General features: G+C 40.3%; 1 protein-coding gene across 5 annotated transcripts in view; it reads left to right on the top strand.

Annotated features, from left to right (window-relative positions):
• The first annotated feature begins 5398 nt into the window (after nucleotides 1-5398).
• The window catches only part of LOC130168006 (kinase suppressor of Ras 1-like), a 38225-nt gene continuing 20185 nt past the window's right edge, over nucleotides 5399-23438 (top strand). For 2 of the 5 annotated variants that reach the window (XR_008827368.1, XM_056374562.1), the window contains exons 1-2: nucleotides 5399-5682; nucleotides 13049-13189. Coding sequence is in view for 2 of the 5 variants with exons in the window: in XM_056374562.1 (XP_056230537.1) it covers nucleotides 5488-5682; nucleotides 13049-13189 (336 nt within the window). In the remaining 3 variants the exon portion in view is untranslated. Of the gene's footprint in view, nucleotides 5683-13048; nucleotides 13190-16283; nucleotides 16565-22617; nucleotides 22776-23169; nucleotides 23290-23438 lie in introns of those variants that run through there. The other 3 variants (XM_056374564.1, XM_056374563.1, XM_056374565.1) reach the window with 3 other exon arrangements.

Genomic DNA, 23438 nt, shown 5'->3' with positions numbered 1-23438 from the left:
CATTCTCACGGACACGATGTCTCAGTAACACCTCGACAGAACTTCCTCAAATTTGGCGCAAACGTTCACTTGGACTCAAGGAAGAACTGATTCCATTTAGGTGGTCAAAGGTCAAGGTCACACAACGCCATTTTGTGTGCTGGCTGATTACAACACACTTTTAAGCTGTTCATCAACATTTAACAGAATTAGATAATTAGCTGTTGAAAAAAGTCTGTCAGGCCGCCACTCTGGTCCAGACCAGGGCCAAGACCGGCCTGAGGCAGGAGAGGAAGTGAGCTCCCCAGTCACTGTATTATATAATCAGTAATATTTGCTAATGGGCACTGCAAAAAGTACACAGTTCATCATTTTAACAATAATGATTTGACTGTTTTAATAGATAAAATATTACTATTTATAGTTTAAAATACTGTCCTTAAAATAACACATTCTCATATGTAATGTTTTATACTGTATCACTGTATTAACACTGTATTAATTTAACTTTAACCTTTCATTATGTAAGTTTTTCTCCTCACCTCTTGGCCTCCAGTCTTATCTGAGTATTAGACAAACACTGTAAAACTTTAACTATCTGTCGGACAGCAGCAGAGAGGAAAAATACTTTATCGCCCCCAGAGGTCCTCCTATCAGCCGAATGGAAATTTACCAGCAGCTAAAACACACACACACACACACACACACACACACACACCACACACACACACACACACACAGGCTGTGGTCCGGTTTATTATTGACTTGGACTGTTGATACCTACAGTTGAACATGAGGGAGGAGGACACACACTGAAGCAGAGCGACTGAGTTCCCACAGCTGACGACAGATCGAACAGCTCCGCTGCTGTTTGAGTAGAAAGAACCTTTAACCTGCAGAGGACTGAACATTTAACAAACTCATATCTATTTATTAAAAGTTCATTTCACAGGCTGCTAATACAAAAAAAAAAATCAGGCTTGCTGATTGGCTAATTAGACTTATTAAATCAGGGCATTTTTTTTTACTGTTTACTGCACATTCAGAATTTCTTCAGGAATGTTCTAGTTATTATTATCACTTTTATTATTATTGTACAATCCCATACATCCATGTGTCACAGTTCAGTCATTCCTTCTCTCATTCTCATCATGCCTTTGTCATGTTACTAATGCCACAGATATTTCCCGCCTCTCAGCCATCAGGGGGTGTGTCAGGGGGTGTGTCGTGGTGTGTGTGTCGTAGTGTGTGTGTCAGGATGTATGTGTCACGGTGTGTGTCGGTGCCAAAGTAAAGAAACCTGTAACCTATAGGTCATGAGCAGACTGTGTTGTAAGCAGTGGTATGGATTCACAACCATCTAAATAATCAGCTGATTAGTTGTTGATGCACCTCTCCCTGGTGAAGGTTTGTTTGGAGCCTCCTTCAACCAGCTGAGGTGCAGGACGCTGAGACGTGTGTTTGTGTTTGTAAGTTATATGTTAGCAGGGAGGCTCACCTGGGTTGTTGTTGAAAGTCTGAGGTTGCTGTCTGTCTGTCTGTCTGTCTGTCTGTCTGTGTGACGGACGGTCTGTTAATGATGAATCACTGATGTTACTGAAGTTCTGCATCTACAGCATTTACAGAGACAAATAATGTTATTCTGACAAAGAAAAGGCAGAAGTATCGAAACACAGGATCATTTTTCCTAGTTTTTTTTTCAAACAACCCCCAAGAGGCAAGTGAGTTTGTTTTTCTGGGATGAATTTGTAAAAATAAAAATAGATAAATAAATAATAATATAATATAATATAATATAATATAATATAATATAATATAATATAATATAATATAATATAATATAATATAATATAATAAAATATAACATAATACAATACAATATAATATAATATAATAATTATATATATTTATTTATTCTATCTTTTTTTTAATTGAAATTTTAAAAAAAAAAATTTTTTTTTAATTAAAAAAATAAAAAAAAAGAATTGCCATTTGCCTCCCCAGGGTTGTTTTGACATATGAAAAAAACAAACATTTTTTTCATTTTTTTCATTTGTATAAACAACCATCAAGAGGCAAGTGATTTTCTATTCTAGGAAGAAAAAAAAGATTTTTTTTAATATGTTTAAAGATGAAAGATTTCTTTAAAATAATTCAGAAATGAATTCACTTGCCTTTCAGGGCTTCTGTAGCTAAGAGATAATGGCGAGCGATCATCAGTTGGACATTTTAATTGTCAGTGCACTGTAATTTTCATGACTCTACTTTGGTCTTTCAGTCATTAAAGAACCAGCAGCGTTGACCTCAGATTGGTCTGATGTGCCGCTGCAAGACATTTACTGTAATTTTTATCCACTTGAGTGAATTGATCCGATATAATTCCCATCACGTCTCTGTGATCATCATGTGGCTTCATGAGGATCTGAGACTCAGTGAGAGAGAGATTTGAACAAACAGAGGAAGTGAGTTATGGCTGTGTTATGGGCTCTCAGGGACAGAAGGGTGGAGCAGTCGGCAGGCAGAGAAGAAAACTGCAGGCTTCATTTACTGTCCAGTCCAGTTTGTATTGTTGAGTCTTCTCCCTTTAATTTTTAATAACACATTATTTATTTGAGAAGAAGAATGTATCACAATCCAACATATTATGGAAAACCATTAACAGCATTTATCCAAATGGATCAGAGGGCAGCTGATGTAATGGAGATGAAGCACGCTGGAGGAATGCATTACGTGTCAGGCTGAACACTGAATCCTTTTCAATCTCAGAGACATGTCAGACAGCCTTGGTTTCTCCCTGGCAACCACAGCAACTTTAACACAAGCTCACACACTGACTCACAAAGTCCTAAAACACACAGCTGCCTGCCGGCGCTGAGAGACAGAGGAAAACTGCTTCACGTGTGGCAGCTAAACACGACGAGAGTTTCACCTCGTCACAATACAGAGCGTTAAAGTAAGAGGTGTGTGTATGTGTGTGTGTGTGTGTGTGTGTGTGTGTGTGTGTGTGTTTGTGTGCCAAGCAGAGTCCAGAGTTCCAGAGTTATCTGGAGCAAATGCAGGGTAAATATGTCACCAGGTGTTTGATCAGGAATAAACTGATAACCATAACTAATATAAATATGATTAATTCGCATGAGAAAACACTGTTATCATCTGGTTTGACTGGATCTGTTCGGCTAACACACACATTGATGTAAATCTACACATTTTTCTGTGGGAAACGTAGGATCCAGTGTTTTTTGCAGATTTGTTTGGGACTCTAAGTAAGTCGGTGTCTCACGACTCACAGAGGTGAAAACAATATCAGCCACATTGTTCCAAGAGGTAATAACAATAAATAAAGAGCCAAGTCTAGACAGGTGAGTGTTGAGTTGCTTTGTGAAGGTGTCCACAGACAGAGCGAGCTCCCCCAGGTTTAGTTTAGTTATCTATCAATCTAACAAAAGTAATGAATTAACTACAAACCTGCACCCGCACTCATAATCCAGCCTTCCCGTCATTTAAAATATATTCACAGGTCATTGACCCGTGGCCCCCGATCCGCGTGACTGGACCTGATGTTAATCTGTAATAATAAACATCCTGAGTTAAGATGTTTTTCACATATAATAGTTAATGTTTAAGGTTCCCCACTGTAAAGGCAGTTTTGCCTTACTTTTCTTCTTTTTTGGCGCCATCTTGTGGCAGGAACCTGATTTAAAATTGAGTTTGAAGACTAATTATTTTTTGGTTTACATAATAAAGATGTGTTTACTCTTAACTTTCCACAGTAGAACCACACCCATCTAAAACTGACATTTACTGTTTAACTGAGTTTTCTGTGAACTGATTATGGTCTAAATGTTATTTCGGCGCTTTCTCTGCCAGGTTCAGTAAGTCTTGTAGAAAAGCTAAAACCGTTGTAAACAAGTTAAAAATAAAATGAAAAATCCCACTGTGATTAAATCAAAGCAGCTATTTCAGTTTCCTGGGAAAAAAAATTCAATGTGCAGAGTTTCTGAACGCTCTCTGACCAAGTTTAATTTGTGCTACTGACGTTAAATAAAACTTTAACATCTCCTGACACTGGAGGATTCATTAGCAGTGAACGGTGATAACCTTTGGGGAGGCACAATGATACCAGTTGACCCTTCATCTACTCAACAGCAACGTGACTCATCTGACCTCATGACTCAGACGTCCACTTCACTGTCTCCTTCCTCTCCCTCCACAGAAACAGGAAGTCAGGTTCAGTTACATAACAGCAGATGGTTGAGGTTCACAGGGCTGTAGAGCCTATGGGCACTTCAGCAGTGAGCGGGGTTGAAGGACACCCCCCCCCCCCCCCCCTCCCTCTGTGTGGAAATGTGATTCTGCATTGACGGAGCTCTGCCAGCAGGGGGCAGTGTTTTCTCTTTTATCTCAGAGAAGGAGAAGAGGTGAACTCTTTCTTCTTCAACACTGGTTCTCAAACTTTTTCACATCAAGGAACTGACGGAAATTAGATGTTTCATTCCAGAAAATGTTTGAAACCCAAAATATTCATACATCCTGTCACTGTGTTATTTATAGGAACCCCCTCAAGGGTCCCTGAGGGGCCCCGCTCTGAGAACCGCTGCTCTAAAACATGCCCGTGACATTTTTTATGTTGTAAATGAAAAATGAAACTTTAATAAAAATCTTATTCTCCAGTCTTTTATATTCATGACTGGTCGCACTCTCTCTTTATTATTCATCACCTTGTATCACAGTTTTTCCATTTTTTGATGTTCATCATTTTTTGTATATTGATTTTTTTTTTTATTATTTTTTGCTGTTATTATTAATGCTGTTATTATATAAGCACATATGTATTTTTATTTTATATGAAACCTGATGAGAAATATATGTATAGCCCATTCAAATATGTAGGTTTATGTGTGTATGCTTATATTGTAGACATATGTAAATATATATCCATCCCAAAGTCTGTCACTATGTTGATGTTGTAAACAGTAGGGTCCAAAAGTCTGAGAGCTTTCCCAGAATGGGAAGATAAGAAATTAAAATTAATGAGAAAGTAATGGGAAAAACATAATTTTTTTTTTAATATGTAGCTATGTAGTTTTAATAAACTTAACCGTAAATTAAGTTTATCATACCATATACCATATTAAAATTCATCTTAAATATATGTTTTAATATAATATCAATAGGATGAATATGTGTGGTGATAATTTATTCCATTATAGTTGACATATATGACAATCACTGTTGATATAGGGACATATTTTCATTACGTTTCTATGGGATAATCGACTTCTTTCATCTATATTTACTCAAGTCTTGGTTTAATTTGAAGGTGACAACAGGAAGTGGTTGTGAACTTGTGTCTAACTTCAGGTGACTTGCTGGAGGAGTCTTGTTGTATCTTCAGAGCTCAAACGCGGAAACGTGTTTTTCAAACGATGCGCCGTGGAGAGGAAGCGCTGGCGTGCGACGCGTCTTCAGGTCGCCGTTTGTGACACAAGCCGCGCCGATGTGGAGCTAATGGACAGAGGAGCGGGCAGAGGAGACAGGGGGGTCCGCGGGGGCAGGACAAAACCGGGGGGAGCTGAGGAGGCTCTGCGTCAGTGCCGGCTCATCCAGAACCTGGTGGACATCTCCACCTCCAGCCTCCAGGCTCTCAGGACCAGATGCACCGCAACCAACGACCTCACCCAGCAGGAGATCCGCACTTTAGAGGTACGGCGACAGCAGCTGGAGCTCGAGCCTCCAACAAGAGTGTGGAAAACTTTCCAGCTCCTTAGCTGTTAGAGACCAGACCCCCCCCCCCCCCCCCCCCCCCCCAATCCCCTTTCCATTATATTAGAAACCAATCCTGCCAGATTCTGAGACCTCATCAGAAACCTTCACTGTTCTGCCTCTGAAGGATTTTCTTCCATGATCATATTTAATGTTTTGATTTCTGTTGCTAAAAATCTCGTTCTGAATTAAGCAGTGAGAAGTTTCTCTTATATTTGACTGTGTCTTAATGTTGAATATGGCCTCAAGTTTTTAAATTTGATTTGTTCAATTTAGTTGAAACATTAAAGTTTTGACTCGTCACAGTAGGAAAAGCACAGATACAAGTGATAAGACTAATGATGGTGATGGCTGAACTCCATTTAGCTTCAGTTTCGGGTTGCTGTCACACTGTCATGGCTCACTGGGACTCTTGAATAGATCACAGCCATTGTTATTGTGGGGCTTTTCCCACGATGCTGTGATACAGGCCTGTCGATGCCTTTCAAATATGTATTTTCATGTAATTCACCAGAACTCTTTAAACTTTAAAGCTCCATATTTCACACTTCTCCAGGGTTTTATTTCGAACTGTTGATCCATAAGAAGATATATTTGTGGTTTTAAGAACCAAAAACCATCTCAGTGTAGTTTTACATCTCCTCTCTCAGGCTTCTCTCTGGAGCAACAGGTCAGTGAGCCAATCAGAAGAGAGGAGGCTCTGAGCCTCTCTTCTGATTGGCTGACTGTTTTCTAAGTGATGCAATAAAAATATAGAGAAACCAGATCATTCAAAGGTTTGGATGGAGGGTCCAGGTGGGCGGGGCTTGGTGACTGCTTTGTTGTGACATCACAAAGTTCCAGAAGTCCTGACGGCTGGTTTTAAGGCTCAGTTTCTGAATACAGGCTGTGTGCATTTCTCTGTGGACTGAGGCTTTGATACTTTCACAGTATTAATATAGAAGCTAGAGCTGATCTATAATCACACTACACCTGGACACAGACCTTTACACTGGAGGAGCTTTAAAACCTTCTGCCCTGCAGGATTTACAATGATGGCCTCAACAACAGCTTATGAATCAAGTCCTGACAAATCTACTTGCTGTATCTCAAATTTAGAGGATCTAAATGACCTTAATGTCTCAGAGCAAGATGACTAAACCTTCTGATGAACCTGGCCACTCTGCAGCGCTGCTCTCAGTTTATCCCAGTGGCCACTCACGGTATTGCAACAAAAAAAAAATCTCTTCTGCCCAAAAAAATGTTTTCCCGTTAATGACCAATAAAAAAGGGTGACTGTAAAACAGCTGACACAGCACCTTTGTAGGGACAGGATGGTGCCACAGGGTGGTGTCCTGTGTTTTGAGGTAAAGAGGTTAGTAAGGTGGAGGAAAAGGAGAAGAAAAATAAACACTGTCTGCAACACAACCTGACCACTGTTCTCATGAGGTTGATTAAAAACAGGAACAATACAACCTCAGACTGCAGACAAGGTCAACACTTGGTCTTTGTATCATGAACTATGTTTGTAAATCCAGAGTGCCGAGAAAAGCGACGTTAAAGTGCATGATGTCATCCCAGCGGGGGCCATTGTGTGAAACACTACGTGCATGTACAATACAAAAGCAAACCCAGAAGAATGAATAGGAACCACTTTGGAATCCAGCTCTTAAAACACTTACATGTGGCCACTGTGGACAAACACGTAATGGACATTAAATCAAAGTGTTAACCTGATGTGCTTTACATCAGTAAAGAGAGAACTGTGTCAGCTGGGGTTGTGCTGATGGACGATGATCAGGACGATGGCGAATTGCTCGCGCCTTTGCAAATGTCAAGGCAATATTTGACTTGTTTTCCCATTAATGTAATAACTTTTTATTTGTAGTATATAATTAATACTAATTTTAATTTGCCTAACCACAGTTTCACATATATATATACCAGGATTGCAACATGTGCGCACAAACTCACTCCGATCAGCTGATTGTGATGAAGCTGCTTGTGATGTAAGAGTGGAGGAGATCGACAGACAGAAGCTCATTTTCTTATCCTGCTGCTTTTTATAGCAAGGCATTATCTATGATGATGATTTCTGTTTTATCAGAGCCATAAAATGTATTTGTCATCTTACTGTCATCACATGCTCAGAGCCTCCTCTCTTCTGATTGGCTCACCGGCCTGTTGTAAGAGCTCCAGAGAGAAGCCTGAGAGAGGAGATGTGAAACTACACTGAGATGGTTTTTATATCTTTTTATGGATCAACCCTTCAAAGAAAACACAGAAGAAGAGGAAAACATGGAGCTTTAAACATGATGAGGAAATGTTAATTATTGGATCTGGCAAGTCACATATTGAACGTATCAGGAAAATGTTTCTTTTTTATAGTTATGTTTGTGCGCTCACAGCACGTGGTTAAGCTTTGGGGAAGACATTTAGCATTTAATTGAAAACACTTTCAGTCTTTCCTTAAGTGTCTGTGCTGCTGAAACCAAACCACAGACAGGACTCCGGGTGCAAACACCAGACTCTGGAGTCACAGTCCTGCACTTTGTCCACCCACAGTCTGAAACTCAAACACTTCTCTGCAGCTTCTGAACGTCACGTCAACACAACATACTATGGAAAACAACTCAAAACTGTATGAGTGTGTTTTCCAGGAAAGAGGCATGGGCACGCTTTTGAGAATGACAGCAAATTAAAAATAAATGACAATCTGTGAATGTCACATTCATCAAATATACTTATACATCTATGATTATATGTCATTTATCCTGGGTAAGTTGCTAAGCAGTAAGATGAATCACATGAATCACGTTGTCGCTATCTTGTCACTACCTTATTTCTGCTGTAAAGTTTAACACGGGAGTCTATGGGGATTGACTCGCTGTTGGAGCCAGACTCTAGTGGTCATTAGAGGAACTGCAGTTTGTTGCACATCAGTGTTGGCGTCATCTTTCAGCCTCGGAGGTTCCCGCTTGGTGAGACCCAGTGAGAACCATGGTGATGGTGTTTTCATCACATTCATCAAGTGTCAAAACTTTAGTTTTTTTAATTTTTAATTTTGTCCTAAAGTTCTTGTGGCGGTGTTTTCTCTGACATCACAGATCGGTCAAATGGGGAGGGTTTCCTTTTTCTGACTAATTTTCCATGTGATTGTGTGTGTGTGTTTGTGTGTGTTGTAGTTGAGGAGTGGTTGTTGCTGCCCACTCTCTCTCTTGTGTATATATCTGTGGCAAGAAGCAGAATTTGGCTGTGGTTCCTTCCCACGCTTTGTGAACATGTCGAGTTTAGCAAGAGCATCAAGTGACGTGAAAGACAGTGGGCGGGGACGAGTGTGCTGCTGTGTTGGGGCAAAATATTAGAGACAGAAGAGCGAGGGAGTTGTGTACAATCGATGAACTGTGGTTAAGAGCTTAGATGATTCTCTTTTTCCTTTTCCTGTCCTCTTCTTGACCTTTGAAACTGCCTGACCCACACACACATCCATCTTTGTGAATTCGTGTTATCTTGTCAAAATAGTAGAAAATGGAAACATGAGAATAGTTTCTGCTTGATATGATGAGGTTCCTCTGTGACCACAGTTTTCTAAAGTGTGGCTCATTAAAATGGAGCCGATCAATGAAACACAAAAACCACAAACGGCAAATATATGAACAAAAAACAATAAAGGTTTGAGATTTGAAATATGCTTACATTTACATGCAAATGTAGGCATGCATAAAATGGAACTATCCATGCATAAATATACATGCATATTGTACAAGCTGTCATCTCAGTCAGGTTAATTACCTTACCCTGAGCTCAACCTAATTAATAGACCTTTTTAACCCACTAAAAACTTAGCATTTAGCATTCCTTTGGCGCTCCACTTTGGTCTCCACCACCTCCCGAGAAAAATATCTTTAGCTACTAAATGCTGCAGTTTATCCATCAGCCAGTCAGTATGTGAAAATGAACGTAGAGAGGCGGAGTGTGTGTGGAGCGGAGACTTCGGTGCATGCCGGTTTTATAAATGTGGCAAGCATGTGCTCCTGTTAGCATCGTTAGCGCAGCTGGGTGTCTTGACGGAGGCTAACCCGAGGCTAATTCCTTTGCTGGCTCTTTAGCTAGTTAGCAAACTAAGCTAACAAGCCAGGTATGGTGACTGCATATTCAGGAAATATAAAATTAGCAGTGTGTTAACATTTGAAGAAACAAAAATGTGGAATAAAAACAAAATATAGAATTTACCCAGCGGTGCCCAAACTTCTGTATTAAACTGTAAATTCAACCCAAAAGTAGCTATCATGTACAGAATTGAAAGCATATTCTGAGAGATTTTGATGAATATTTGGGGTGTTGTATTTTTGTGTTTGGGCCACAGTTAGTCGAGTGACCCTGTGCTCATGTATGTTACAGCTCCATGCTTCTTTACTTGCTTTCCTCACAGCTCTGTGCACTCGTTGTTGTAGTGGTGGTTACACTGACACATTGCGATGGTTCTCAGTGTGTCACAGTGTATTGCAGCTGTAGAGGAACTATCAGACTAAAACGATCTGTCAGGTTTCAAACCGTTTAAAATGAGCTTTTGAGCAGACTGTTGTATCCAGCGTTCAGGGGTTTGTGTTTGCAGCCTTATTAGCCTGGTACATTACGTGAGGCTGAAGAAGTGAGTCTATGCAAAATGTTCATGATAGTCAGGAAAGCCCCATGTGGTTTACCAACTGCTCTTGTTTTCTCTCATTTCTCTCTCTCTCTCTCTCTGTCTCTCCTGTGTCATTCTTGTCCTCCTCTTTCTGACCTTTTTTTTTTTTTTTTTAATGTAGCTTTTGTTTTTGACTCGTCTGCACAAATATTTTTTGCACACCCTCTCTTTGCTGTTATTTTCACTGTCACGGTGCTCAGAATTAGCCTTAGCACAAAACTTGGACTTTGATATTTTGATGATGGCACTAAATGAAAAGTCAGAGGATCACAAAAGTCATTATTTATTTGGTAACCATGGTGATGTTTTCTAATTGGTTCTATGATTCCCATTACCTCCAGTGTCAAGTCACAGTCCCTACTTTTATCACCAGTGTTTATGACATTCCCATCAGCCTCAGCTCTACTTAGCATTTAGTGCTAATTAGCAAACGTTAGCATCCTAACACACTAAACTTTGGTGAACATGACAAACATGAGCTTGCTAATGTTGTCATTATTGAGCAGATAGCAAAATAAAACTTCTGGTCCAAAAATATGCCCATAAACTTCCACATCTGCGCAGATTCCAGCTGTTATCTTCCAGTACTGGCTAACAGCCGGAAGTAGGAAGCATGTGGCAAGTATTATTTTTGCTATCTTAGCATGCTGAGGTTAGCATTTAGCTCAAAGCACCGCTGTGTTTAAGTACAGCGTTGCAGAGCTGCTAACATGGCTGCATGTCAAAATACCCACACACACAGTGTTTTCATTGTAAGCATTAATAGTGATGGCACCTTGATGAGTTCAGGTGCGTGAACAGCCTGGGACAACTCTTCAGCTGTAATGGATACGTCACTGACCCACAGCTGACGCGCCACTCAAAGACAACAGACTAATACTAATACACAGATAACATTATAAAATTTTAATGGGCATAATGGAGGCGCCCTCCACCCTGAACAGGCTGCTGAAAGAGCTCTTCAGCGTGCATCTGTAGAAGAATCCCTTAGGGGTGGAAGACGTATTCAGGGGCCAGTTGCACAAAGCTTCTTAAGATTTCCTAAAAATAAAAAACTGCTGCACAAAACACCCTTAAGTCTTCTCCTTAAAGTTTCCTTTAAATGTTCAGTTAAGTATTTAAAACTTTCTCCTTAAATCACTTGCACAGAAGATCTTATCAGCCAAACGAAGGGAAAAAAACCACACTATGCTACGTGATCTTTCCAACCGCTATCACAAGTGCTAATGCCAGCAAACAAACAGTCTCCATGGAAACTGTAGCATTCAACCGCTGTAAAATCTCTTTCATTGCTGCAAATTAAAGTTTTATCTTATCAAAGGAAGTCCTTTAAGTTAATCTGTACAACAACTTCAAGTAACTCCCTCAGCTAAGGAGAAATTCATCCTCAAGTGTCTTACTTAAGAAGAAAACTTAAGGTGACTTGTGCAACTGGCTACTTTAACGTAAGTAAAAATATTAATACCATAGTGTAGTAATATTATAGAATTAGCTTAAGGTAACTAAATATATAATACTTCATAATGTCTAAGTGTATATGAGGTCCCACAATTCACACTGCGTTAGCAAAAAGTCCAAGTCATGAAGTCCAACAAAAACTCCCTGTGGACCTCCATGATGAAACTGTAGTGAGTTATAGATCAGGAGAACAGTTTTCCCAGGAGAACAGTGGCCTCAATAATTGTGAAATAGAAGAAGTTTGGAACGAGGACTCTTCCTTAAATTGGTCGTCCCGTCAAACTGAGTGACCGGTCAAGAGAGGCTTTGGTCAGGGAGAAACGAAGTCTCCTTATTGTTTTTTGTTCTTCAGGTTTTCAATGAAGTTTCTTTAAAATCACGTGGTTACTGCAACATGTGATGCAATGTGGCTGAAAAACAGAACAGTTGTGTTATTTTTTTTTATGCGAGATGTCTGGGAAATCATTGCACATCGCGTGCGAAGATTTTACTGAATCTGAAACCTGCAGTGAAGGTGAAGCCGCCTCACAGTTAATTAAAGAGCTGCTAATCCATCTAAAATAAATGAAATATATATTTGTAGCTTAAATGTCTGCGATTGTCCAAATTTTATTTACAATGACAAGTTTAAAGTTATGCTCATGTCCATCAGCATTCATTATCTTCTGAGCAGTTGGAGTCTAACAGTCACTTCACACATATTTTAACAGTTTGCAGACGGTTTAACAGCAGACATCTGGTGTGGACCACCAGTCAGGGGGATTTCCTCAAACTGAAGTCTCATTTCTCACTACTGCTTTACATACATACAACTCCTTGATATTTATGGTCGCTATAGGGTGAAGGTCAAGGTTCGTTTTGAAATAACTCGCCCCTTAATTAGTGTGTCATACAGAGCTTTAAATTAACACCTGAGCAATTAGGACGACTTACACAGGCAGAGAAAAATGAATTAAAGGTATGTCCAAGATTAAAGATTTATAATGAAATAAAACACTGAAATATGCGCAATATGAAACTTAGATGTAAAATTTATGTAAAAAATTGTATGTAATTACTGTCAATAACTTTGCCTCCACTTGGGAGGAGTTTTATAATAGTGTTTCTGCTGGTTGGTGAAGCTTTGATTACACCTGAGTGAGACAGAGTGAAGCAGTGTGTGGTGTGCCCCTCCCCCTACAGGTGAAGCTGACCGAGTACATGTGGACGCAGCTGCAGTGGAAGCAGAGGGTACCAGAGAGGGAGAGACCTGCAGCTCTGTCCGGATACCCAAGACTGGAGAACTGGCTCCTCACAGCTGACCTCACACCACAGTTCATACAGGTAATGTGTGTTTGTGCAGTTTGTCTTGTATTTGCTTGACATAAAATATTTCAAACCACTGACCCCACTGAGGAGTCTTGATAGGTAAGAGGGTGTTCAATCTTGGAGTGGATTGTGGGTAATAAGACGCAGTTTCTATTCTGATCGTCTGTACGAACGTACGTCCCATTCTCGTGGACACGATATCTCAGTAACACCTTGATAGAGTTTCTTCAAATTTGGCGCAAAGGTCCACTTGGACTCAAGGATGAACTGATTAGATTTAAGTGGCTAAAGGTCAAAGGTCAAGATCATGGTGACCTCACAAAACACTTTTTTAGCCACTTCACAAAGCAATTACGACAACACTTCACACAAATGGTTAGTATTTTAAACAACTCTGGATAAAATGGGATGTAATCTGAACTAAGTCTGAGTGGCGGTAATTCTAGTTTTAAGTTTAGAGTGTGAGAGCGGATGAGAGCGTGTTAACAGATCTGGATTAGATGAATGCAGGAATTATAATTCCCTGCATGTGGCTGTGACTGTGTTAGAAATTGATGAAGAATGTGACTGGAATCTGAGGTGGGAAAAAAGTTGCTTTAGTGATGAGTTGTTGATGTGTTTTCTTGAAAGTTCAGTTTAACAAATTTAATTTCTATTATTTTCTTTTGGGAGGAAGTCAAACAGTGAATAAGTCTAAGAGTGTAGTCTGAGTCTGGCAGAATGGGAATGAAAATCGATGTGTCATCTGCGTAAAATGGAAATTTACATAGCGAGGAAAAGCAGTGGGCCAAGGATGGAGCCTTGGGGAACCCCCTGGGAGAGAATATAACAATCAGAGGAGGAGCTGCTGTAAATAACCTTGTCTGTCCTGCCATGCAAATCTGCATAAAACCTTTTCAGTTCAGTGTCAGTGATGTCAGCGTTTATACTGAAGATGATTCAACAGGATTTTGTGGTCAGTGATGTCAAACGTGGTGTTTCATGTTCGAGCAGAAGTGGAACTGAGTAGAGGCCAAGGTCTGAGTTGAGCAGCAGGTCATTGTTATCATTCGTGATAAAAGTTTCATTAGAATGAAATGGTCTGAAACCAAACCTGAGAGGCCCTAATAGACAATATCATCTTAGGTGTTTAGTGAACTGGGTAGCAACGGTTCTTTCAGTTGTGTTTTGGAGGGAAAAGATACACCGGAGATTGATCAATAGGAATGAAGTTGAGTATGTTGGTCTCTGGGAAGACAAATGATCAGTTTGATCAGACATGTGCTGAGCCTTATGTGTCTATTCACAGGTTATAGAATATTCCTTCTTCACACTTTTTTCTGTCATCAACAAAAGAAATGTTCAAATCCAAGTGGCTTTAACTGGATAAATCATTTCTGGTTTGGATCAAAACATTTTTATCTTTATTCCAACTGAATTTGAGGTTTAGAGTCTTCCCCCAGCAAAGTAATACACTTTACTATTTACATCATCATGTGTATCTGGGTGTTTCTTGTATGCCCCAAATTCTTCTTACTATTTGTCACCAGTCAAACTGGTTTGAACCTGACCTATTTAAAAATATCATTGTGAGTTATTACCCAATAATACCTGACGAGCGGGATGGTCAAACCAATTTGTATTGTTGGACTGATTTGATCATACAATTGAGTTTTATGACAGTTGGTGTGGTGAAAACCTTTGCATGCACAGTAGAAGTTTAACCTTTGGAAAAACATTTTACATTTTAACCTTATTTTGGGGCAAAATTGCCAAATTTTTTTGCTGTTTTTATCAGATTTGACTGGTGATTCGACATATGCACTTTTGAAAGCTGTCTGTAGGTAAGTCTGATGGATTCTCTTGGTTAAATGTGGCAGATTGATGTAAATTTAGCAACTGGCTGAGACAAACCAGCCCAAACTATTGTAATCCTGTTCTGAATTTATTCTTTAAAAAAAAAAAAAGAAAAAACAAGTCTTTAGTATCAATCTTTAGGATCAATAAGTGTCTGTTGTAGTTCAATTCCTTCACTAGAAGTCTTGTTTAACCAGTGTTATTTTGTGATTTTTATTTTTATGTTGCACAGTGAGATCAGTCACAAACACGTGAAGGATTACTTCACGTGTAAGTGTCTGTTCATTAGTAGTTTGAGCTTTTTAATATCTTTTGTCGTTGTAGGTGTTAAATATTCTCATAAAGTCATAAAGTCGTTGCTGCTGCCGGAGAAGTTACACTGAATAAGTGTTTGAGCAAATGGTTTGGCTTATTCTACGTTGATTGATGGTGTCGTTTAGATTTTCCTGGACGAAAGTTAAATTTTTAGATTAATTGACGAACATTTAGAAAATGTAGTTGCTAGTGGCAACCCGAGAAAAATACAACATACACAAGTACGAATGACTTGACTGATGCTTGATGTTTAAGGGGAAACTCTGTGAGATGAGACTTTTTCCTTGCATTAGCAATAACCACCAAATAAGGTGATAATATGTCCGGGCTGTGTGTTGTTTAGCTCTGCTGCTCCCAAGTGGCCAAAAAAACTGCTTTTGATACTTGATTTTATTATTGAGTTGTGTCAGTACTGTACACAGATTACTTATTCCCAGCTTGTGGTTTGCACTCTGACAGTCTTTTCCAGTTTTAATGGAGTCCATCCTCCAAACTAGGAGGGAATATATGAAACATGGCAGTTGAACCGGACAGTTTCTCATGCTAAGATGCAGGTTGATCAGTGCTGAGTCTAAGTGCACAGTGTTAACCTGTATTATTGGCCATTTAAAATCTTTTCAGGTGGTATTTTGTCCTCTCTGAAGTTTCTGAATGCATCGCTGTTCCAAGTATCTGCAGGTGACGATCAAAGCCTTCGATAAGTTGAATTTGAGCGAGTTCTGTGACTGTTGTCATAAGGTCTGGTAGTTATGCGCTGCAGTGTGTTGGTTGGACAGAGTCCTGCAATGTTTTGAATAGCAGCAGCGCTGTAGCTCTGCGTGATGAGCACTCACCCAAACTAGAATGTGTTGAGTCAGCTGCGCTGGAAGCCTCTGTCCCTCCCCAGTGTGCTATTTATACACACCCAAACCAGCCTCTGCACATACCAACACACACACACACACACACACATGCAAGTACATACACAAGCTGTCCGATCTACTCACAGATGCACGCGCACAGAGCTCGGTGCACTGGAAAGCTCCTAGTAAACAATAGTGCTCACAAACACTGGAGGCAGGGTGAGAGCTGCGCCTCAGGGTGACTCAGTTTTTTCCTGACACTGTGTTGAGGAGGAAGCGACAGGTGGGCTCAGAGACACAGCAGCAGAGAGCAGCAGACACTCGGGCTGACCGGCAGCCCACATGGGAGCAGCTGGACTTTTACCAAACCTCACAGGATCACATGTAGGACGCCGAGGTAGGACGAGAAGTTGACATTAAATTCAACTTTAGGAGGTTGCACTTTTGTTTGGATACGTACTCGGTTGCATATTGTTTTAGTGTCGCTGCTTGTGAAACATCTGGCCAGAGACAACAGATGAGAACTTGTTCTATGGCTGAATCCAGCACATATATACTGAGGTTTCTTCATATGCGCCGTCTCAAACGATTGATTAAATGAAAGCAGCGTCTGAACAGAGGCATTCAAAATTAAGTAATCAGATCCTTTCCTTCTGAAAGTGTACCACAATTCAAAAATACTTTATTACAAGAAAAGGACTTGCAGTCATATTTGTACTTAAGAAAGTAAAAGTAAAAGTACAACATTCTTAGCAAAGTGTATCAGAATTAAAAGTACTAATTACAGTGTTTTACTTAATTATTATGAATGTATAAGCAGTGTTTTAATGTTGTAGTTGGTGGAGGTGGAACTGGTTTAACTACCTTATTTAATGTTAGGTGGTTTAATCTATAATAATGTATGATAATTTATGAAATGACCATAATATTTATCTCTAAAATCAGAATCTGCAAAATAACCAGTAACTGTTGCCTAAGTGTCAGATATTAAATCCAATGCAGTAAAATTCACTGTCTCAAGTACAAATACACAAATGAGGAATTATCTAAGATTTGTACTTGGTCCCACCAAACCAGTCCACTGATCATGTGTTATCCTGTATTGAAGAAACCAGTAAATATTTGATGTCTATTATAGTGGACATTGGGTCTAAAGGGTTGAATACGATATTTAAAGTTCCATATTTTCTTCTTCTTCTGTGTTTTATTTGAAGTGTTGATCCATTAGAATATATATTTTTGTCATTTTAAGAACCAAAAACCATCTCAGTGCAGTTTTACATCTCCTCTCTCAGGCTTCTCTCTGCAGCTCTAGTAACAACAGGTCGGTGAGCCAATCAGAAGAGAGGAGGCTCTGAGCCTCTCTCCCTTTTGGCTGACTGTTTTCTGATTGATTTAATAAAAAATATAGAAGATTTCAGGTAAAAACACTCAGAGAAACCAAATCCTGTAAAGGTTTGGATGGTGGGTCCAGGTGGGCGGGGCTTGGTGACTGCTTTGTTATGACATCACAAAGTTCCAGAAGTCCTGACGGCTGGTTTTAAGGCTCAGTTTCTGAATACAGGCTGTGTGCATTTCTCTGTGGACTGAGGCTTTGATACTTTCACAGTATTAATATAGAAGCTAGACCTGATCTATAATCACACTACACTTAGACTGGATGGACCTTTAATATTTTATAAAAATGTCTTCATGTCTCAACATCTTGTCCCCGTCTCCATCCCTCTGAGGATCCTGCTGTGATTCAGCAGCATTCGTCATGTTTCTCAGGCTCACTCTTTTCAGAAATCAGTTTCCTTTTGGCCTTTTTATCTCATCAAAACAGTGAAATCCCTAAAAAAGTGACAAGACCAAGGACACTATCTCAGACACAACCATTTGTATAAATATAAATGTGACTCTGACTCTTTTCCCTGAATGGGTGTGAAGGAATTAAATCCCGGTCTTACTGTCAGCGGCTACAGGAAAGGGAAAGTCCCTGAGGAGCGGGAAAACAGAAAGTTCCACATAAATGTGGCTTGCGGTGTGGCTGAGTGCGATTACTGCTTTGTTGTGACATCACAAAGTTACAGGAAATCCTAACGGCTCGTTTTAAGACTCAGTTTCTGAATACAGGCTCTGTGTGAGTTGGCTGAAACCTGTTAATATTTGATGTCCCTTATAATAGATGTTGAGTCTGAAGGGTTAAATACAGTATTTAAACACACAGTATGTACTTACGGCGTGTCTGCACTTGAGGCCTTTCAGTTGTGTTTTTCTGTTGACTGTCCAAACAGGCTGCATTATTCCTCACGGTTTACTCACACTACTGTGACTCAAAGCCTATTATTTAATTTTTGTTTTAATTTGCTGCAGCTCGGAGTACTGCCACATAGCATTGAAAGCTAGCTTTATTAGCCACCATAAACTACTGGTCATACCAGACTGAGAACTTCAGGGGTGTGTTTTATTGCTCACAAATTCAACTTTTTTATTTTTAAGAGGAAAACCACAAAGCATATATTTACACTGCAAGTCTATTTTCTTCCGTTTTACGCGCATGACTGTGTGTTTGGGCTCTGAACGCTGCCAAAAACGTGACTGATCCATGCTCAGTGTGACGCCTGAATGCATCGTGTGTAGACAGTAGCTGCTGCTCTCACACTCCTGTGTCGACACAGTTACTTTCCATCACTGAGCTCAACAGAATGCAGCCCCCCTTTCTAGTAAAGCTGGTTTGTCACATCCAAGACTGTAATACAATCTCTGTCTTAAATCGTCGCACTTAGCTCTGTGTGTCGGTGATGAATGAACAGTGTAGTTGTTATGTGTCACTGGTGTTAGTTTCCTTGGTCCGGAGTCGGGACATCGTGTCCTGGTCCCTGGTCCCTGGTCCCTGGTCCCTGGTCCCTGGCAGCCCCTGTTTGTGTCCTGACCAGTCAGAGCTGTGATTTTGTGAACTGGGGCGCGCTGACACTGAGTCACGCCGCAGGAATGTTTTGGTCACTGAGCAGAATAAGATTATAATAGGTGACACGAGTCGCTGTCAGTGTCTTGTTCACCACATCTGCGTAGGTTCTATAAATATGTGTGTGACGTTCAGTTCAGTTGGTGTGTTGTGTTTGGACCTAATGATGGAAATCCTTCGGTCCACAGCTATAATGATTTTTTTTTGGCACCACCGTAAGGCCAGAGGAGGTTACTGAAGCTGTTCGACCGTCTGTGAAGGAGCAGGGGTGTGTTAATGCCGCCTCTGGAGGCCACCAGCAGGGACCACTTGACGTTCAGTACGTACGTGTCCCTGGTTTGTATGTGAATTCCTGCCGTGTGTTCAGTAAGATGTATGAAGAGGACGAAGAGGCAGAGATGGCAGTTGTGGTGGTTACGATGGCGGCTGGAGGTTGTGTCTCTGCATAATGGCCTGTATTAAGACTCCTCCTCTTTTCTGATGAGCTGCATGAGTGAAGTGTGTGTCAGGTACTGCACATTGTTTTCTATTGGCATTTAATCCCTTCGTAACAAATAATTTTACAACTCCATATTTTCTTCTTCTGTGTTTTATTTGAAGTGTTGATCCATAAGAAGATATATTTGTGGTTTTTAAGAACCAAAAACCATCTCAGTGTAGTTTTACATCTCCTCTCTCAGGCTTCTCTCTGCAGCTCTAGTAACAACAGGTCGGTGAACCAATCAGAAGAGAGGAGGCTCTGAGCCTCTCTTCTGATTGGCTGACTGTTTTCTGATTGATCCAATAAAAATATATCAGATTTCAGGTAAAACACTCAGAGAAACCAAATCCTGCAAGGTTTGGATGGTGGGTCCAGGTGGGCGGGGCTTGGTGACTGCTTTGTTGTGACATCACAAAGTTACAGGAAGTCCTGACGGCTGGTTTTAAGGCTCAGTTTCTGAATACAGGCTGTGTGCATTTCTCTGTGGACTGAGGCTTTGATACTTTCACAGTATTAATATAGAAGCTAGAGCTGATCTATAATCACACTACACATGGACAGAGACCTTTAGACTATATGGGACCTTTAATAATTTATTAAGAAAATTTGCTACAAATTCTCTTGATCCAGCTTTTCGTTCATTATAATTTGCTGCTGGTTTTTCTTTGTGTTTTTCACTATTTTATTCGTCATCTGGGTTTCTTGGCCGTCTGTCTGACTCTCATGGATCCCAGAAGTTTCCTCATGTCTCAACATCTTGTCCCCGTCTCCGTCTCCGCTTAGGATCCTGCTCTGATTCAACAGCATTCGTCATGTTTCTCAGTCTCACTGTTTTGAGAGATCCGTTTCCTTTTGGCCTTTTTTTTTTTTATCTGATTAAAACAGTGACAAGACCAAGGACACAATCTATCAGACACAACCATTTGTATAAATATAAATGAGACTGTGGCTCTTTTCCCTGAATGGGTGTGAAGGAATTAAATCCCGGTAATGACAGTCTTACTATCAGCAGCTACAGGAAAGGGAAAGTCCATGAGGAGCGGGAAAACAGAAAGTTCCACAGAAATGTTTTCGCTTCTTTTGTCATTAGGAAAACGAAAGAGAGTTGTTGATAGAGAGGGAGATTTTCTCTTTTTTCTTTATAGTGGCTATAAATAATTAAAGATAAATGAAAAAGCAAAGAGAAAGAAACTCCTGCTGATTTACTTCAGGTCCAGATTCGTCTCTATGAACTTCCAGATGGAACCTTCAGAATAAAAGCACGACCAGCACTGATTTTCATACCGCTGCAACTTGTCCCTAAATAGTTAACTCAAAAACACAGTGTTATTACAACTGAAGTGTTGCTTATTGAAGTTTAAAGTCACAGTCCGACTGTGGATTCAAACCTTTCCCATCATTATCTGATCCCACATATAATCCACATAATCTGAGGCAACATTTTCCTGACAGTTTTTATAAATTGTGAGGTTTGAACTTTTATTTTAAATTGAGAAAACTCAATAATCTACAGTAACTACAGCACTGAATTAAACCTAAATGACCGGTGAAAATTAAGTTCAGTCAGCTTTATTAACTTGAACACATGAGCGACATCACTCTTGATTAACTGGGTGAAGTTCAGGAGAATTGAGTTGCATCAGTTGTAATCGGCACTTTTTTAACATTTATAAACTTTTTTTCTTGTTGCATAGAATCAACATAAAATAATTAATTAGCATTAACACAATTCCCATTTTAAGAAATAGAGTTAAATGCTTGAGAAGACCTGAGTGAATAAAGATTAAAAGAAAAATAAAGCGAAAGTGAGTCATAAAAGTGGTTGCACTGCAGGCACTTATCAGCAGGTTTTGTTGGTTTAAATCCTGTGTTATGATAAGCATGTGAAACAGAACTATCTCAGTCTAATTTATTTATTTATTTTATTATTTGATAAGGACATTGCATGTTAATGAACATCAGTACAAAACACACAATGTAAACATGCTGGATTGTAGCAGAAATGCTAATTTACATCCATAGTCCCTGGGGAGGTAACGTAAAAGAAAAAACATTACATGTAACAATACACAACTACAAATATAAAATACACACGTAAAAAGACAAATACATTTTCCTGCATGTTGAGTTAGAAGTGATCACCTCACAGCCCCCTCTGGTGGTCGCCCTGGTGTCGGTGTCAGCCCTCTTCATTTAAAGGTGGTGGGAAAAGGTCAATGCAGTGTGACCCCTCCCCAGATACTTAAAACTCGTGTACAATGTCAAGCTCCGCCCCTTTCAGGAAGAGGTTGGCATGTGTCACCTCCACTGGTTGTTGTGTAAACATCATACACACCTGCCTTTTACTGTTCAACTGTGTGAGGGCTGCAGCACTAACTGCACATGTGCACTGAAAAACTTCAGCTTCCAGAGACGTAAAGAGCCACTGCAACTGTCTCAAAGTCTTTCACTCTGATTTATTTATTTTATTTTATTATTTATTTATTTATTTATAAATTTATTTAGATCCCCGTCAGCCGCTACCAAGGTAACAACTACTCTTCCTGGGGTCCACTCAAGTAAACACGATGAAACAAGAAAATAACAACAAATACAAACAGTCAAACTACTAATAACGATAATAACAACAACAACAACAACAACAGCAGTAAGTACCCACGCTTTACCTGAACAGACACAGCTCCAAAAACAAGAGTACCACCAAAAACAGCATGTACAGCGACTGAAGAAAAGAAAATGAATAAATGAGCTTTAAAAAGAAACAACAAGTTCCAGCTTTTTGACTGAGAAAATACAAGATCCCAAAGTAAATGAAGCTGACCCCCCCCCCCCCCCCCCCCCCCCCCCCGACCCCCCAGAGGGAGTGAGTTGTCCCACAGTCGGTCGCCACCTGTCGCTGAAGCACAGCATTGGCATGTCAGGAAGACAGACTCAGAGAGAGAGAGAGAGAGAGAGAGAGAGAGAGAGAGAGAGAGGAGGAGGGGAGGAGGGGAGGGATAAGTAAGAAGGAGGGAGGGAAAAAGAAAAAACAGGGAGTGTGATAACAGCCCTGGGAAGATCTGTTGGCTCTCTGTCAGTGTGTTTCCCCCGTGGCTCCGCTCTGCTGCTCTCATGGATTATCGCTCTGTAGCGGCGTCTGGATTATGACAGCGGTGTTCAGTGGATACTCTCGACCACATGGTAACGTACACGAGCTGAACCTCCGCCGCCTCCGTCTGAGAGTCTGTAACCTGTGAGAGAAGCGGTGGGAAAAGGTGTTTCCTCCACTTCCTCATTGCTGCTGTTTCAGGCAGTTCCACTCTGTGTGTGTGTGTGTGTGTGTGTGTGTGTGTGTGTGTGTGTGTTCAGCTGTTTGTGCCTTGTGTATCACTGTTGCCAATGGTGAGCTGTCAGGACAGATACTTCTATTTGCAAGTGAGGTGGAGACAAATGTCCAACAGCTCAGTTACAGTGGACTCCCCCCCCCGTCCACTCTGCTCACTGTTACTCACAACTTTGCTTCTGTGCTTCACCACTTGTGTTTTTTCTTTTTTTTCCCCTGTGTGATTTACCTCCACGTCTTTGTTTCCTCTTCACTCTTCTTCTTCTTCAGTCAGCGTCCTGTCTTCAGCTTCTCCTTCTTCCCTTTCGCTTCATTTTGGGCTTCTGTCCCGGTTCAGCGCCGGCAGCCGAGGCATGCCCAGGCACTTCCCAGGTATGGGTACGCCTCAGCTTTCTCTTAAGTGTGAAGTCTGTTTTTACAACCTTCATTTAATGACCCTTTTATTTTTTATGGAAGGGGAGTTTCTAAAAAAAAAAAAAAAATCATTTCTAGAGAACAAAATCACTCGCGCTGTAAATGAA

The sequence above is a fragment of the Seriola aureovittata genome, chromosome 4 (genome assembly GCF_021018895.1).
Source record: "Seriola aureovittata isolate HTS-2021-v1 ecotype China chromosome 4, ASM2101889v1, whole genome shotgun sequence".
Classification (NCBI taxonomy): domain Eukaryota; kingdom Metazoa; phylum Chordata; class Actinopteri; order Carangiformes; family Carangidae; genus Seriola; species Seriola aureovittata.
The sequence above is the reverse complement of the archived record's forward strand: the minus strand, read 5'-3'. Positions and strand labels throughout refer to the sequence as shown.